Source organism: Scylla paramamosain, chromosome 12 (genome assembly GCF_035594125.1).
Source record: "Scylla paramamosain isolate STU-SP2022 chromosome 12, ASM3559412v1, whole genome shotgun sequence".
Lineage (NCBI taxonomy): Eukaryota > Metazoa > Arthropoda > Malacostraca > Decapoda > Portunidae > Scylla > Scylla paramamosain.
The window spans coordinates 23945560-23959360 of NC_087162.1; the positions used below are offsets into that span (position 1 = coordinate 23945560).

The following is a 13801-nucleotide window of genomic DNA, read 5'->3' on the forward strand; positions in this document are numbered from 1 at the left end:
AAATCATGGAAATTATGAAGGTGGAAACCATTAATTCATGATGGCAAATTACATTTAAACATTCAAATTACTTAATTACAGTAAAGTTAAGTCAATGGATGTCTAGGGCAGGACTTCAATGTATTAATGGAAGCAACAAAAAATATAAAAAATAGTAAAATAATAATAATAATAATAATGATAATAATAATAATAATAATAATAAATAAATAAATACATAAATAAATATCTCATCATTTAGGTATCATACAACCTTTGGATAAGTGTCTTAAAACCTCTGGAATCAGGATAAAGGTTTCACACACATATATAGACTGGAGTGTAGAGGGAACTTAAAAGAGTAGACCCTGTTACGAGTATATCCCTTCAAAACTTATTGCATCATGAATAGCAATGACACATCACCTGTGAGCATCATGAATAACACAAAGAAAGACAAAGGGTGTATTGATAAAACCATGTGATTCATTGGCATAATAATGTGACCATCTCTGCCCCATTTCAACTTGGAGCAAGGTGCAGCATTGTCTGGAAAAAATGGTGCATGATACAAGGTTGATTAAGAAAGTATTACATGAAACCACAGTACATGTAATATCAGATTTATAAGTAAAGAATAAAATACAAAATATTAAACTAAGACTAAAATTAAGGCAAAAATAATCTGATCCAAAAGCAGCACAGTATAACACAAATGAATTTTTGTATAATGATATTAATAATAATAATAATAATAATAATAATAATAATAATAATAATAATAATAATAACAATAATAATAATAATGATAGTAATAGTAATAATAATAATAAAAAATAATAATAATAATTCAAATATTAAAAATATGCATTATTCTTTGGAAAATTATAAATAAAAAGGAAATTGAGTTACTGGATATATTCATCTACTTATTTTTTATTTGTTATTCTTTTTAAGTAAAGAACATAATAGACAATTTCATCCATTGATTTATACATGACAACAATATAAAACAAGAGTGCAATATGATGTAAAAAAAAAAAAAAATCCCAACAGTAAAGTGGGATCAGCACAAAGTTTATGAAAGCGGTTATACCTGCTGAGAATACCTATGGTATAGGGACAGGTCAGTTACATTTGCAACATTTCTCTCATGTTTTTCCAGTCTAAGAGTATGTTTAATCACTAAAAAATCACTCAGTTTACAAACAATGCTTCTGCTCATTCAGGAAGCCCTCAATTCATAGCTACAGCAAACTCCTGTCACATCTCATCTTTCAGCTAACAGCTTTCAACACCCAGCTTTCTTAGACAGTGATATCACATTATGTTGTCATGTCCTAAACATTCCCTTGTAAATGCAGAGTTAATTTGTGATATAATGCCCTGAATCATTAATTTGCATTTGCTCATCTTCTGATTCCAATTTCAATTGTCCTTAGTTTCTCCTCAGTTCAACTGAGGTCATTAATTTTCTTTCGATCAATTGACCTTTTGATTCTGCCTGTCAACCAGAATTTCCTTACATACAGGCGTTAAGCTGCTATCATCAGTATATATCAGAGACTCGCTGCAACATGGGCAGACAAGGAAATTCACATAAATACAGTGCAATAAATCCTTTCAACAATCATTATAGACTGTGTCATCTCTCTTTTATTGGAAGGAATAGATACAAATCTTTCTAGAGGGAGCTAAGAGGGAGGACAGCCCCACCCGACCCTCTCATCAGCGTTAATCGCCCAACCTCACGTTTTAGTAGTATATAAACATAACCCTAATCCCTCCTGTGTAACAGTGTTTTGGGTTATACATAGCTCTAAACATTTCAAGATATGGTGTCAATGACCAGTCAACAGAGACCTAGAAATTTTTGAAGACCTGAGGAGGTTGCTTGTCATCTCTATATGGAATAAAGTTATCAGCTATCTCTGCAGGCCCCCTTTTTCCTGTGAGGGAGAACCCTAAATCAGAATTGGACTCCAAAGGCAGTTGTAGCTCATCTCCATCATTATTCTTCTTCATCATTTTTTCCTCCTCTTCTTTCATATACTTCTGAAGAAGGTCTGGGTTATTGCGAGGTAAATTATTCATAACGACAGGATCTATGGCCTCATCTCCAGGCTGGGCATAGGCTATGTGCTCCTCTAAGGAGTAACCATATATTTCAAAGTCTAATTTGAATTTCTTATACAATGAAATAATTTGTGCAAGAGTTAGTTGAGAGAAATACTCTCTTCGAATCTGTGGAGTGATGGTCTGAACAAAATAGTCAGTAGTGTTGAGTGATTCAAGACCCGCTTTCTTCCACGCCCATTGCATATCATGCCAGAGAGTTTCATAGTGCACTACCACGTTATAGGGGATGTGGCAAGGCGTGCAGCGACGAATGGTGGGTTGCCACGCTTCATCCAGATGATGAGAGTCATGCTCCAGAAGAAATCTCACGAACTCCTCAAAAGTTGGTCCCTTTGAGGGTGTTGGTGCTTTCCTGTAGGAGCGCACAATACGCTTCCCGTAGTGGAGATATCCGTGGTGATTCTTGTCTGGGTCTTCCAGCACATGGCGGTAGGATGCCAAGAGACGATCCAGTGGGTGGCGCCCCATCAGTATTGTAACACATTGAGCCAGGACCACGGGGTATTTTTCCCAAGAACTAAGGTAAGCATAGTGATGCCGAACAACGGCAGAAGGAGGCTCGTGTAGCCGATAAAGCTGAGTTTTGGTGAATTTCCCTGTTAGCTGCAGAAGGCGCCGTGACACCCACTGCGTCCCTGCTCTTACTACTGGACACACTGCGAGGTTTTTCTTTTCAGATACAAGCAGTGCCTGGTACAATGGGATCTTGGGCACAGCGGCTATGGCCACACTCTCTTCTTTTGTAAAGTTACTCTCCTCTCCATTTTCCCATAATCCCATATTCATCCTGAAAATGAGAAAAAAAAATTTTTTAAATCATTTTTGACATTACCATGTTCCTGGAGCATTGGACAGCTTTGATCCATGCATATTCATCGTCACTGTTACTACTATAAGCATCATGGAATTTGTAAATGGATTATTTGACGATAGCACAATCTAGTACGTCAACTGTGTGTGTATGTGACACCTTCCGACCTGGTGCAGGCTTTGTGTAACGTGTCCAGTCTCCGCTGCTGCTCTCGTTCTATGACTTCATCGGGAAAGACGGGCATATGCGTGGTGGTTGAGGTTGTGGCAGTTGTAGTAGAAGTGGTGGAGGAGCTGACGGCCGCATGGCGTGGGCCGGAACTGCTAGGGCGTGCTCCTACAGTAAGCTTCGTCCCTCGCCCGGCGTGCGCGTGGGGGGAGCCTGCTTTGGTTCGGAAGTGGTAGTCCTGATGTGACGTCTTCGTGTGAACTTTGACAAGAACACCCTGCCGATCAAATAAGCCTCATAAGTTTGCTGACAGCACTCGTTACTTAATACACACTGTGCTTCCCTCTGCAACATGCACCAATAAACGTTTATTTATAACCACCTTCGCAAACAGTAGCGTAGACCATACTCTCCTTTTTGATATTATAGCTAGCATTCTATATAATAATCTAGTGCAGAGCAATGTCATCTAGTTACAACCTATGTAAAGGTCGGTTGTTATTAGTATTCTCTTGAGATCTTTTGTAGTTCTTTTCAACTGAGTACCTTACACCTCTCTCTCTCTCTCTCTCTCTCTCTCTCTCTCTCTCTCTCTCTCTCTCTCTCTCTCTCTCTCTCTCTCTCTCTCTCTCTCTCTCTATATATATATATATATATATATATATATATATATATATATATATATATATATATAACATATGAGCACGAATTTGGCAGACTGACCTTTGCAATGTAGTGAATGAAGCAGATGATGGCGATGGTTTGAATTAAAACAGGAAGGGTTTTGTTCACCCGTCGGAGAATTCCAGGGAGCACCATCTTTCCATGGGAAGAACTTGTGTCCAGGAAATGCTGGAGTCACAATCTGGCCGACACTGGTCTTTCACCTCGCAACCCGAAAGCAATGTATTATATATGTATATGTATTTTTTTTTCTTTTCTAGATATATCACTTATTCATCACTTTACGCTTGACATGCACATCTCTTTAAGTACCTAAATGTATTGAAGGAATACATGTTACACTGGTGGAGACTGCATGTGTATCACACACTCTACATTTCGGTGTAGATAAATGTATCAACATTTAAAATTTGTTATTTCCATGTTGTCAATAATTCTTAGACTTTCTTTTGTATCCACACACTAAAAGATGGAGGAGTTCGGAGGCAGAGACTCGCATACGTGGTCTGCACCAGGCATACTGAATATCAGTGCCTCGCGGCCCTCGCCTTCCCTTGACCTACCTGGTCTCCTCATAACGGTAACCTGTTCGCCAGCCTCTATTATTGTCAGACGGATCTGTTATTACGAGAAAAATCTTGCTCATTCTGTAAAAAAACAATTATGCGTTGAATGATTAATTTCTTTGAGCGTATAATGGTGAAATCTAACAGTAAAAAAATGTATCATTACTATGTTAGTGTCATCTTTGGTGACTGAAATTTTTTAATGAAAACGAAGGTACTAAAAGAGATAAGGTATTATAAAATATTGAGAATGCAGATTGGAGCAAATACAGTATTATTTCCTTAATTTATATGCGGTATATACTCTTCCTCCCGCTGAGCTGATGGAAATCGGGCGGGGTCATTGAACTCTCCCACCGTACGCCTCCAGAGATCATATCCCGCTGCCGGGCGTAGTCTACTGGAACGAACTTCTTTATGTCAAACTAAACAAGATCGCCGCAAATAAACAGGTTAATCTACTTAATGATAATTAAAACTATCAATTTGTCTGCTCAAATTACTAGATTTCTATCACGTGTCAATAAAATACTGTAAAAGAAAAAAATCATAGATAAATGTGAAAACGTGTCTAGATTCCTGTCACGTCCTTGCAGCAAGTCTGAAAAGAACTAGAAGGAAGTATGAATTCTTATATACATGAAACAAAAACAAAAGAAAAAAAGCACTAGCCAGTGACACATCTAATCATGATATCGATATGATGCATAAGTAACAACTACATGAACATTAACAATGATATCCTACATTCTGAAGGAACACTGGGGTGTGCTGAGAGAGCTGGTTGTGTCCCGTTAGGTTTGCAAAGTTGCCAAGTTTTCCGTAAGAAGTCTCCTTTATTCATCGCTGGATCATATGTAGCATTGCCTATGCCCATATTATCATTAACCGAAGCCGTATGCATTGCATTACTCCTTCACTGTGTTTCTATTAACCTACTGGAGACTCAAACTCATTACTTTCCAGTGAAGTATGTACATTAATAGCTTTTCCTTGTGCAACTCACTTTCAAGTAAGGAAACATCTATTATATCATCCAGACGTGATTTGCATGTATGGTTTGTGCGTAAAGACTGGAAGTGTTCATCACCAGCCAGGGTATACTGGTGGGAGCGAATTATTACTCAGGCTGGAAACTCCTAAAGCTTCGAGGTGCCGGGTCAGACAGCAGTCGTCTTCCCAGCACCAGTAGGTCACTTGGGCTGTGATGGGCGCAGTGGATCGGCTCCGCGATGTCTTCTCTTCGACGTGGGAAATGTGCAGGACCAGGTGAGTGGTGCAGCATCCCGGCAGACGTGATGTTATAGTGCGTCATAAGATGTGCGTGTGTATCATTACAGTCAGTATGTAATTTTTCTTTCCAATGTTGCATAGTTTTCCTCTGACAAGAATGCTACTCGAAGTGGATCTTATCTCCTGGGGCTTTGAACTTTTATATATTATGTGCCTGTGATAAAAAGACACGGTCTGGTGATGCGTCCAAGTTGGAAAAATAGTGACACAAGTATTTCCTGTTTCGTAAGAGGCACCTTAAATTGACGGAACGAGGGAAATGGGACTCCCTCGTATGCATTTTCATTCGTATATTGAGACTTAACACAAGTGTTATCTCGGATACACTTTTTTTTAAGAAGACCTTAGACTAGCATACAAATAGAACCATTCAGATACCAAATTACTTATCAAAATCTTACAATGGAATATAAGGAAAATTAACAAATGAATTATGGTGCTTAGCATTATGATCAACTTAAGAATATAAACGTTCACCTCTTTGAATATAATACAGGTTGATTTGAAACGACAGCTGGCAACACTATCATAGTAATGAAAACACTCCTGCAGGTGGCGCCGACGGGGTTACCTGACTACCACGCCTCCTCGGGGCATAAGAGCGTGGAAGACTGTCTTCATTTGCGCCTTGCTGTATTGCCTTCTGCTGACACACCGCCGTTATGACTTCCTGCAGGTGAGGTGAAGAGCGATGGCGTGTTCTTTGTATTTGTCATCTGCCATGAAAGAGTACAGGATTTTATGGTTTCTCATAGCTTGTATAACCTACTTCTTGTACCTTTATTACTTCCTCCTCATCATACATGGGGTTGTGTCGGTGCGTAAAAATTATCTTGCTGCATATTTGTTATTTATTTTGATTATTAACCTGCTATTCTTTTGTTTAAACTGTGATAATGTTCAATATTTGTTAAGTAATTTATTGTTCGCTGTGTTCCTTCTCTGACACCCGACTTTTATTTCATATACGTAAGTTGTTTAGGTTACCAAGCCTGCTAGTCTTGTATTGATTTAGTGTAATGTTCGGTATTAGCTTACTCTAAGCCTTTACTCTCCATTTTCCTTCACTTACTTAAAAATTATAAAACGACTCGCTATTTTCCTTCACACACACAAAATCTGAAACCGAAGAACGTTCCTATAATGGTTCTTAATTCACTACCAGGAGGCAGAGGGAAGGAGAAGAGCAATGGAGCTGCACCTTCAGGAGCGCGCCGCCAGATTGAGGTCGGAATGTGCTGCCCACCCACCGCCCTTGACCAGGATGGAACACAACGCTCGGGACGCCGCCGCAGTCACCACTAACTTGGCTGCTCACTACTACAATCTACACATGAAAGCAGCGCTTCTTCACATGGTCTACTTCCCTCGCCAGAACTTCACCTGGTGTCTCGTTCCAAAGGTATGATGGGTCTTGCTGTGCTTTCTTCTTCTTCTTCTTCTTGTTTTTCTTCTTCTTTTGCAGGTTTTTCTATGTTCTTATGTCTGTGATGATCCTCAGTATGGTCTCTCTCTCTCTCTCTCTCTCTCTCTCTCTCTCTCTCTCTCTCTCTCTCTCTCTCTCTCTCTCTCTCTCATACATTTTTTTCCACTTCCATCGATATGCCTAGTCACCTTTCATCCACATTTTTTTTTTTAATGATCTATTCATCCATTCTTGTATTCCTCCTTTTAATTTGACCTTTTCCTCTGCTATTTTCCATGCATTACACTGTTGTCAATCCTTTACATGCAACTTTTACTTGTACTGCAGTTCATGGTTTTCATAGTAGTGGTTCTCCTTCACAGGTGGCGTCATCGTCGTGGGCATTGGCACTGATGGAGGCGGAGGGTGTCATGAGAAAGGTGTCAAGTAGCATATCACCTCAAGTTTACCTCAGAACCGCCCACAGGTAAGGATGATTATGGACCATATTCTGAAATACCTCAGCGTCGCATCTCCTCTACTTTTAACAGGTTCCTGTGGAAATCTCTCTCTCTCTCTCTCTCTCTCTCTCTCTCTCTCTCTCTCTCTCTCTCTCTCTCTCTCTCTCTGACGTTAACTGAGTGCTATTTGTGGCGACGTTTTATTTGTATGGTCTAGCCAGGTTCTCGTCTGGAAAGGATAATATCACTTCAGTCAATATGAATACCTTATAGATGCCAGCGACACAATGGTCCGTATTTTTTTAAACGCTTTGTTCTCTCATCAGGACTGTTTTCAGAGACCACAGAGATGATTACGGAGGTTCTCGTGCTTATTTTTTAGTTGGTGATGCAGAATATTTCTTATACTAACACTGGAATCGTACATGCACCTTAGAAAATCTCCATAACTTTCACCTGAGCTTGTTAAAAATATTTAAGATAATTTTAAGTGTCCGCTAATGGCTTCTTCTAATGAGAACAAAATAAATGGAAAAGGAGAAGCAAATATAATATATTTTCTTAGGAAATCTGAAGTGCAAAGATGAATCCAAGAGGTACAGTATGTATTACGTATATGCGAAACTTAACACGAGATAGCAAACAAAGCGAGGTAAAGAGAAAATAAAATTAAATGCTTAAAAAAAAAATACATTTGAGAGTGCTGTTCGGGGATTGGAAATTTCTATCATTAAAATGGGTCACGGCGCAAAACGGTTTATGGTTCGCTGACTTAGTGTAGATAATATGGGGTATTATTCACATGTGCGGCGAAGTCATTACGACAGTGCTGCAACAGCTGTGGTTATACTGACTGGTTGAAAATTTGATGCTGCAACAACGATCGAAGTCACACTAAAGTGGGGAGGTGCGTAAGAACTAGAACTGAAGTACAGGTAAAGTTAAAATCAGATGAATAAATAGATATATAGTCAGACAGACAGGTAGGTAGGCAGACAGACGGACTGGCAGACAGATAGATAGGTAGATAGATAGACAGACAGATAGAAAGCTAGCCAGATAGATAGAAGGATAACCTTCCATACACCAGTTATATAATAAAATTCAACAATTATTTTCCTTCGTTTGAGTGATCTTTTACATATTAATTATTCAGTTGTTAACGCATAAACATCACAAGCCCTACTGTACTGTAAATTAGATTTTCAATGGTCATAATGCTTTTTTCTCAGAGGGTCGATCAGTCAAGCGAGGGAAGATGATTAATGAATTTGGCAAAACCAAGACAGACAAGTTGAGATGGACAGTCTTCTCAAAGCAGACGATGACGTGCGTTGCTATTATGTAACGTCTATCCCTTGCCGTAACCGGATGCCCAAAGGTGTTAGTGGTGGTGGTGATGGTTGTGAACATGGCAATCATCAGTGACGATGAGTTTAAACTCACAAATTGGTTTCTATCATTCCCAGATCTTTTTAATCTTTTTGTTTTCTTACTGGTAGATCTAATTACTAGAACCTCTAGTATTCTGAATAGCTACTTGTTTTGAATAGATGGTTTACTTGGTTTGAATGTCATAGGATGTGCAATGGCATAATATGTATGGTATAACAATAACTCATTTTTATCTGCAATCAGAGAGATCCCACAACGAGTGAACGAGACAATCCAAGCCTCCTTCAAGTACCTCTTCGTTCGGCATCCATTCGATCGCCTCGTCTCCGCTTACCGAAACAAGCTCGAGGATTCCTACACCCAAGAAGATGGTGCCTACTTTTACAAGACCTATGGCAGGCGCATCGTGGAAAGGTTCAGGATAAATAGAATGACTGACAGGAGAAAAGAGGAAGAAAACTCACCACAGAATATAGTATTAGGAAAAGAACCCACTTTCCCAGAGTTCGTTGACTACCTTATTCACACAGACCCTGAGGATTACGACGAGCACTGGCGCCCTGTCGTGATGCACTGCCATGTGTGTCAGTTCCACTTTGACTACATTATCAAATATGAGCATTTCGAAGAGGAGATTAACTTTCTGATAGATATGATGCAAGAGAACGGGAGACTGCCTCACAACTTCAAATTAACTTGGGAGAACAGAGGCGACACAAATAAGAACACAGCAGTTGAGTACCTAAAACAACTGAGTGAGGAACAACTGATGCAGCTCTTCGATAAGTACCGCCTCGACTTCCTCTATTTCGATTATAAAACTGACGGCTACGCAGATTTCTCAGCAATGAATGATCTGAGGAGGTAATCTAAATACTCTACATGCTATTTATATTTAAGTATATATATATTTTTATATATAAAGAAAAAGGTGCGAGAACTGTATTAATAACCTGTGTGTGTGTGTGTGTGTGTGTGTGTGTGCGCTAGAATCTAACCTGCAGTGTGCGCTCCTCCACATTGCTTGGACACCTAGTGGTGTCCTAATAATTAGGCCGATTCCACAAATTTAATAGGAATTCATTGTGCGGCCGCCTCCAGTATTTGTGGAGTGGTGTGGTGGAGACAGCGGTCTCCGCTGGGTGGTGGCGAACGGAGCGAGGTCGTGCGTGGAGAATGGTTAAATCCTCCGGTCCAGTTCCTGTCAGGTGGTAAGTGTGTGTTTCCGGTCCAGCACTGCAGGCGAGGGTTTGATGCACAAGTCCTGTGCTGCGTGGAGACTGGAGATGCCCTTGTCCATTCCCAGAGGTGAATGAGATATTCATATTCCTGGTTCATTCTCTCGTCAGTAGATGGGAACCTGTAGGGGGTTTATCTCATTAATCTGCTCTCATTTGGGTTGGTGGCCGACATAGGGAAGGTGATACATCTCTTACGAAGGTGAAGGTGGGATTTGAGTTCCCCGGTCAATTGACCGTCAGGTCATAGGGTACATGCCTTGTTACTTAACGGGAAAATTTTGTGTCTGCGCATTCAGCCCTGCCTGGTCTCCATCCTGGATATCAGCGATCCTTGATGCAGAACCAGTCCTCGTAGGGTGTTCTGGGGATTAGTTCAGGCACCCGATGAGCCCCATCAGACGGGACTGACAGTGTTGATGAAGGATGACATTAAACTTTCAGACAACAAAAGGGGTTATGCCGGTTAGTAGAAAATGCGTTCATGACGATTAACATTTACATTACCATATACTACATGCATTGCTAATGACTCAACTATTTTCAGCAAGAATAGTAGTAGTATTTGCGTCTGTAATTCAATAGATCTCCATAATGGCGCGTCTATTTATATTTCGATTCTATAAACCATATCATAAATAGAAATCGGATTGTATATGTGGCGTGGTGAGGCGCGGGGAGAAGGAATCGAAGAGTGAGGAGTATTTTGTTTCTGGCGAGGCAGACAGTGGCGCCGCCTCTCGCCCGGAGGAGTAGGAGGAGTGAGCCAACATGGAGGACCAGGCAAAGATAACCTAGTGTGTGGCCACCTTCTTCCCCACTTTTCCTAATGTTGGACTCCGAGAAGTTACCGATACACTCACTAGGTGGTTGTAGAAGGTGTACGCGAAAGCTTCAAGCCAATTTGAAGCTTTCGATGCCGTTTTAATGGCACTATGAACCTAGACTCGCTAACTGCTGCTTTGTCTCATATTGGTAATCTGGTCGCCAGTTTGACAAAGAAAAACCTGAACTCTAGTGCACAAGAGATTCAGGAAGTAAGTGTCCCTCTGTTCCTTGTGTGTTGATCGTGGAAGTGTTGGGTGGGAAAGGTGTAGTGTGCAAGTGTTTAATGAGTGTGTGATGAAGTGAGAGCTGCCCGTCGCCCTCACTCTCCCTCACTCCCCAGCTGGACGCCGCCGCCGCCCTCTGCCTCTCACCGCCTCTATCCCTCTCTCCCGGGCTTTGTTTCATGGGTGTCTTTGTGGTTGTGATGTGCATGTCCTCCAGCTCAAATGTGTTGTGTTAATATCCATGTGGGGGTGTAAGGGAGCTTACCATAATACCGTTTCCCACTGGGGTGTTCCAGGGGCCTTCATGGGGGGGCTTCAGCACATTATTCCCAGGGGTCTTGAGCTGGAGGGTGTTTGGGGGAGCTCCATCACATTGAAAATTACTCTTAGAGCCTCCCAATCATCCCAACTTTCCTGTTTAAGTAAGTGTCTATGAATTAAACTAAATAATTCTAAAGGTTGAAATAAGCCAGAGACACCATGAAACAAATCCATGTCCCGCAAAGCTCCTTAGAATGGTGAGATTTGCTCGTCTGCTTTAAATAAGTTTTGTAATGCATTAGTTTCCTATGGTAATATTTTTCTATTTGCTCCATCAAGGTATGATTTTTTAAGTGAAGTCATTGGTATTCATTCATGTCTAAGTCTAATTTAAGACTATAATAATGTACATAATGCTGTAATTATTGTGGTCAGAAATTTCTCTACAATAATTGATTATCCGCATAAAATTGTGCAGGTTATGTTTTCCTGTTTCGTGTGTAATTTTCTTGGGTCAGGGTGTGTATTGGATGGCTTGCGAGGATGATTTCCTGCTGTGATGCAATGTTTTATATATATATATATATATATATATATATATATATATATATATATATATATATATATATATATATATATATATGTATATATATAACAAATTGTTGTGGTTTTATGATTGGTGTGTAGACTTAACTGAAGAGTTGAAGAAAGGGGATGTTTTATACAAAGGAATCATGCAAAAATCAATAGTATCTAGCATTAAGCACAACACTTATGAAAATACTGATTACTTGATGAGATGCATCAGCTATATTCAGGGTAATGATGTTAGGTTATATTAGGTTATATGATAAAGTAATCCAATCTAGCCATTACAAAAATTACCTGAGGTGTGATCCTGAAAATACATGTAGGTAAAGGAGATACTTTGCACAAAGCTGCATCATTGGGGCCAATCTGGTAGGGGAGGGGGGGTACCTACCAGGCATATGGTACATCCTATGGCTTTGAAATTTTAGTGAGTTGTTTGTTGGTGTAAATGTATGATATTCTGTGAATTTCAGGAAATTTGGATTAATGTGTACAGGAGACTCAAAGAAAACACAAGATCTTTTTTGTTTCACATATTTTATTTTCTAGTTAATTGCTTTGAAGAAAACACAGGAACTTTGTTAATATATCTGCTTTTTATTTATTTATTTATTTTTTGGCATCAAGAAAAAAACTTTTATATTAATTTTTCCTCATTTTTCCAGTTTTCTTTTTACATTTAAAAATTTATAAGTACAAAAATTTTCCTTTAGTTGTAGCTTTCATTGCTGGAGAAGGACAAGGCATCTGGTCTCCCTTGAAAAAAATAAGTAAATAAATAATCAAAGGTAAGGGTGTTGCCAACATCAGACCTTGTCACAGTCAAAGTGTTCCTGCATGACAGCACTGGGCTCATAATTCAAGCAGTGTTTGTAGTTGAAAAAGTGGCACTTAAGAGAGTGTCTCTTGTATCAGGTGCAAACTTCTTTTGTTGGAAGTGCAAAGATGTCTTGTCTGGCAAGTTGGTCCTGCAGTTGGTGTGATGGTGTAGGGAGTGGTGAAACAAGTGGTGAGCCACCAGTGAGTCAGCAGACGGCGTCTTGACTTGTATGGGAGGAACCTTCTATGCTGCATTCTAAAGTGTTTTCTGAGTCTTGGCTTCTCCATAATCTTTTTTGATGTTGTCTTGGTTGCCTTGTGCTAGTACATAATTTGTAGATATGGTTTTAGCTGTAGTGCAGAAGAAAAAAAAAAGACTCTTCCCATCAACGTATTGGTGAAGACAGGGGCCTCCTACTTGCAGCTAGGCCATCAGATTGGTGGCTGGCACAAATGGAGAGAGGAATTACAGATGACAAAATTTACAGTGAAAATACAGTTTTTAATGCAAATTTTATGTATGTACAAGTTCTGAGTTACACCACATGTGTTGGCGTGTGTGTCAGGCTATGTCACAACAGTGCTGGGCATCTAAATATCATAAAAGGACCTTGTTTTTTAAACTGTACAAAAATAGGTCTCGTCACCTGGTAGTACATGGCAATTCCAACATGTTGAATGAAAAAAATATCCCTCCCATGTAAGATAACATTTGGTTACATTTAGTTTTGAAATGTCACTGTTGCTTAGCAAAGAGACTGATATACAGCAGTTAATGCAACTTTGTGGGAATCCAGGGGAGTGAATCTCCATCCAGTTATTGAAAGGCAATAGATGTTTGCTCTCCCTAACAGGAAGGGATCAAGGAAAATAGAAATATTACTTAAGACTACAGATTTGCTGTAAATTGTGACTAAAAGTAGAACCTAGACAAAGATT

The 13801-nt window shown here is 39.7% G+C and overlaps 3 protein-coding genes across 13 annotated transcripts in view; 2 read left to right on the top strand and 1 right to left on the bottom strand.

The window, feature by feature from the left end:
* Positions 1–899: 899 nt before the first annotated feature.
* Positions 900–4326, bottom strand: LOC135105915 (carbohydrate sulfotransferase 10-like). The gene is made up of 3 exons (XM_064014624.1): positions 3821–4326; positions 3097–3374; positions 900–2905 (listed from the first exon to the last, which is right to left on the bottom strand). Exons 1-3 carry the CDS (start codon positions 3914–3916, stop codon positions 1843–1845), a joined length of 1437 nt encoding a protein of 478 aa, XP_063870694.1. The 5' UTR covers positions 3917–4326; the 3' UTR covers positions 900–1842.
* Positions 4327–5147: 821 nt separating this feature from the next.
* LOC135105916 (carbohydrate sulfotransferase 11-like) lies at positions 5148–9841 on the top strand. Its single transcript, XM_064014625.1, has 5 exons — positions 5148–5616; positions 6193–6316; positions 6806–7042; positions 7429–7532; positions 9145–9841. The coding sequence occupies exons 1-5, from the start codon at positions 5555–5557 to the stop codon at positions 9767–9769; spliced, it is 1152 nt and encodes a 383-aa protein (XP_063870695.1). The 5' UTR covers positions 5148–5554; the 3' UTR covers positions 9770–9841.
* Positions 9842–10877: 1036 nt separating this feature from the next.
* The window catches only part of LOC135105914 (CCR4-NOT transcription complex subunit 1-like), a 33174-nt gene continuing 30250 nt past the window's right edge, over positions 10878–13801 (top strand). For 8 of the 11 annotated variants that reach the window (XR_010271051.1, XR_010271052.1, XR_010271054.1 and 5 more), the window contains exon 1: positions 10878–11176. Coding sequence is in view for 7 of the 11 variants with exons in the window: in XM_064014617.1 (XP_063870687.1) it covers positions 11075–11176 (102 nt within the window). In the remaining 4 variants the exon portion in view is untranslated. Of the gene's footprint in view, positions 11177–11690; positions 11710–13801 lie in introns of those variants that run through there. The other 3 variants (XM_064014619.1, XM_064014620.1, XM_064014622.1) reach the window with 2 other exon arrangements.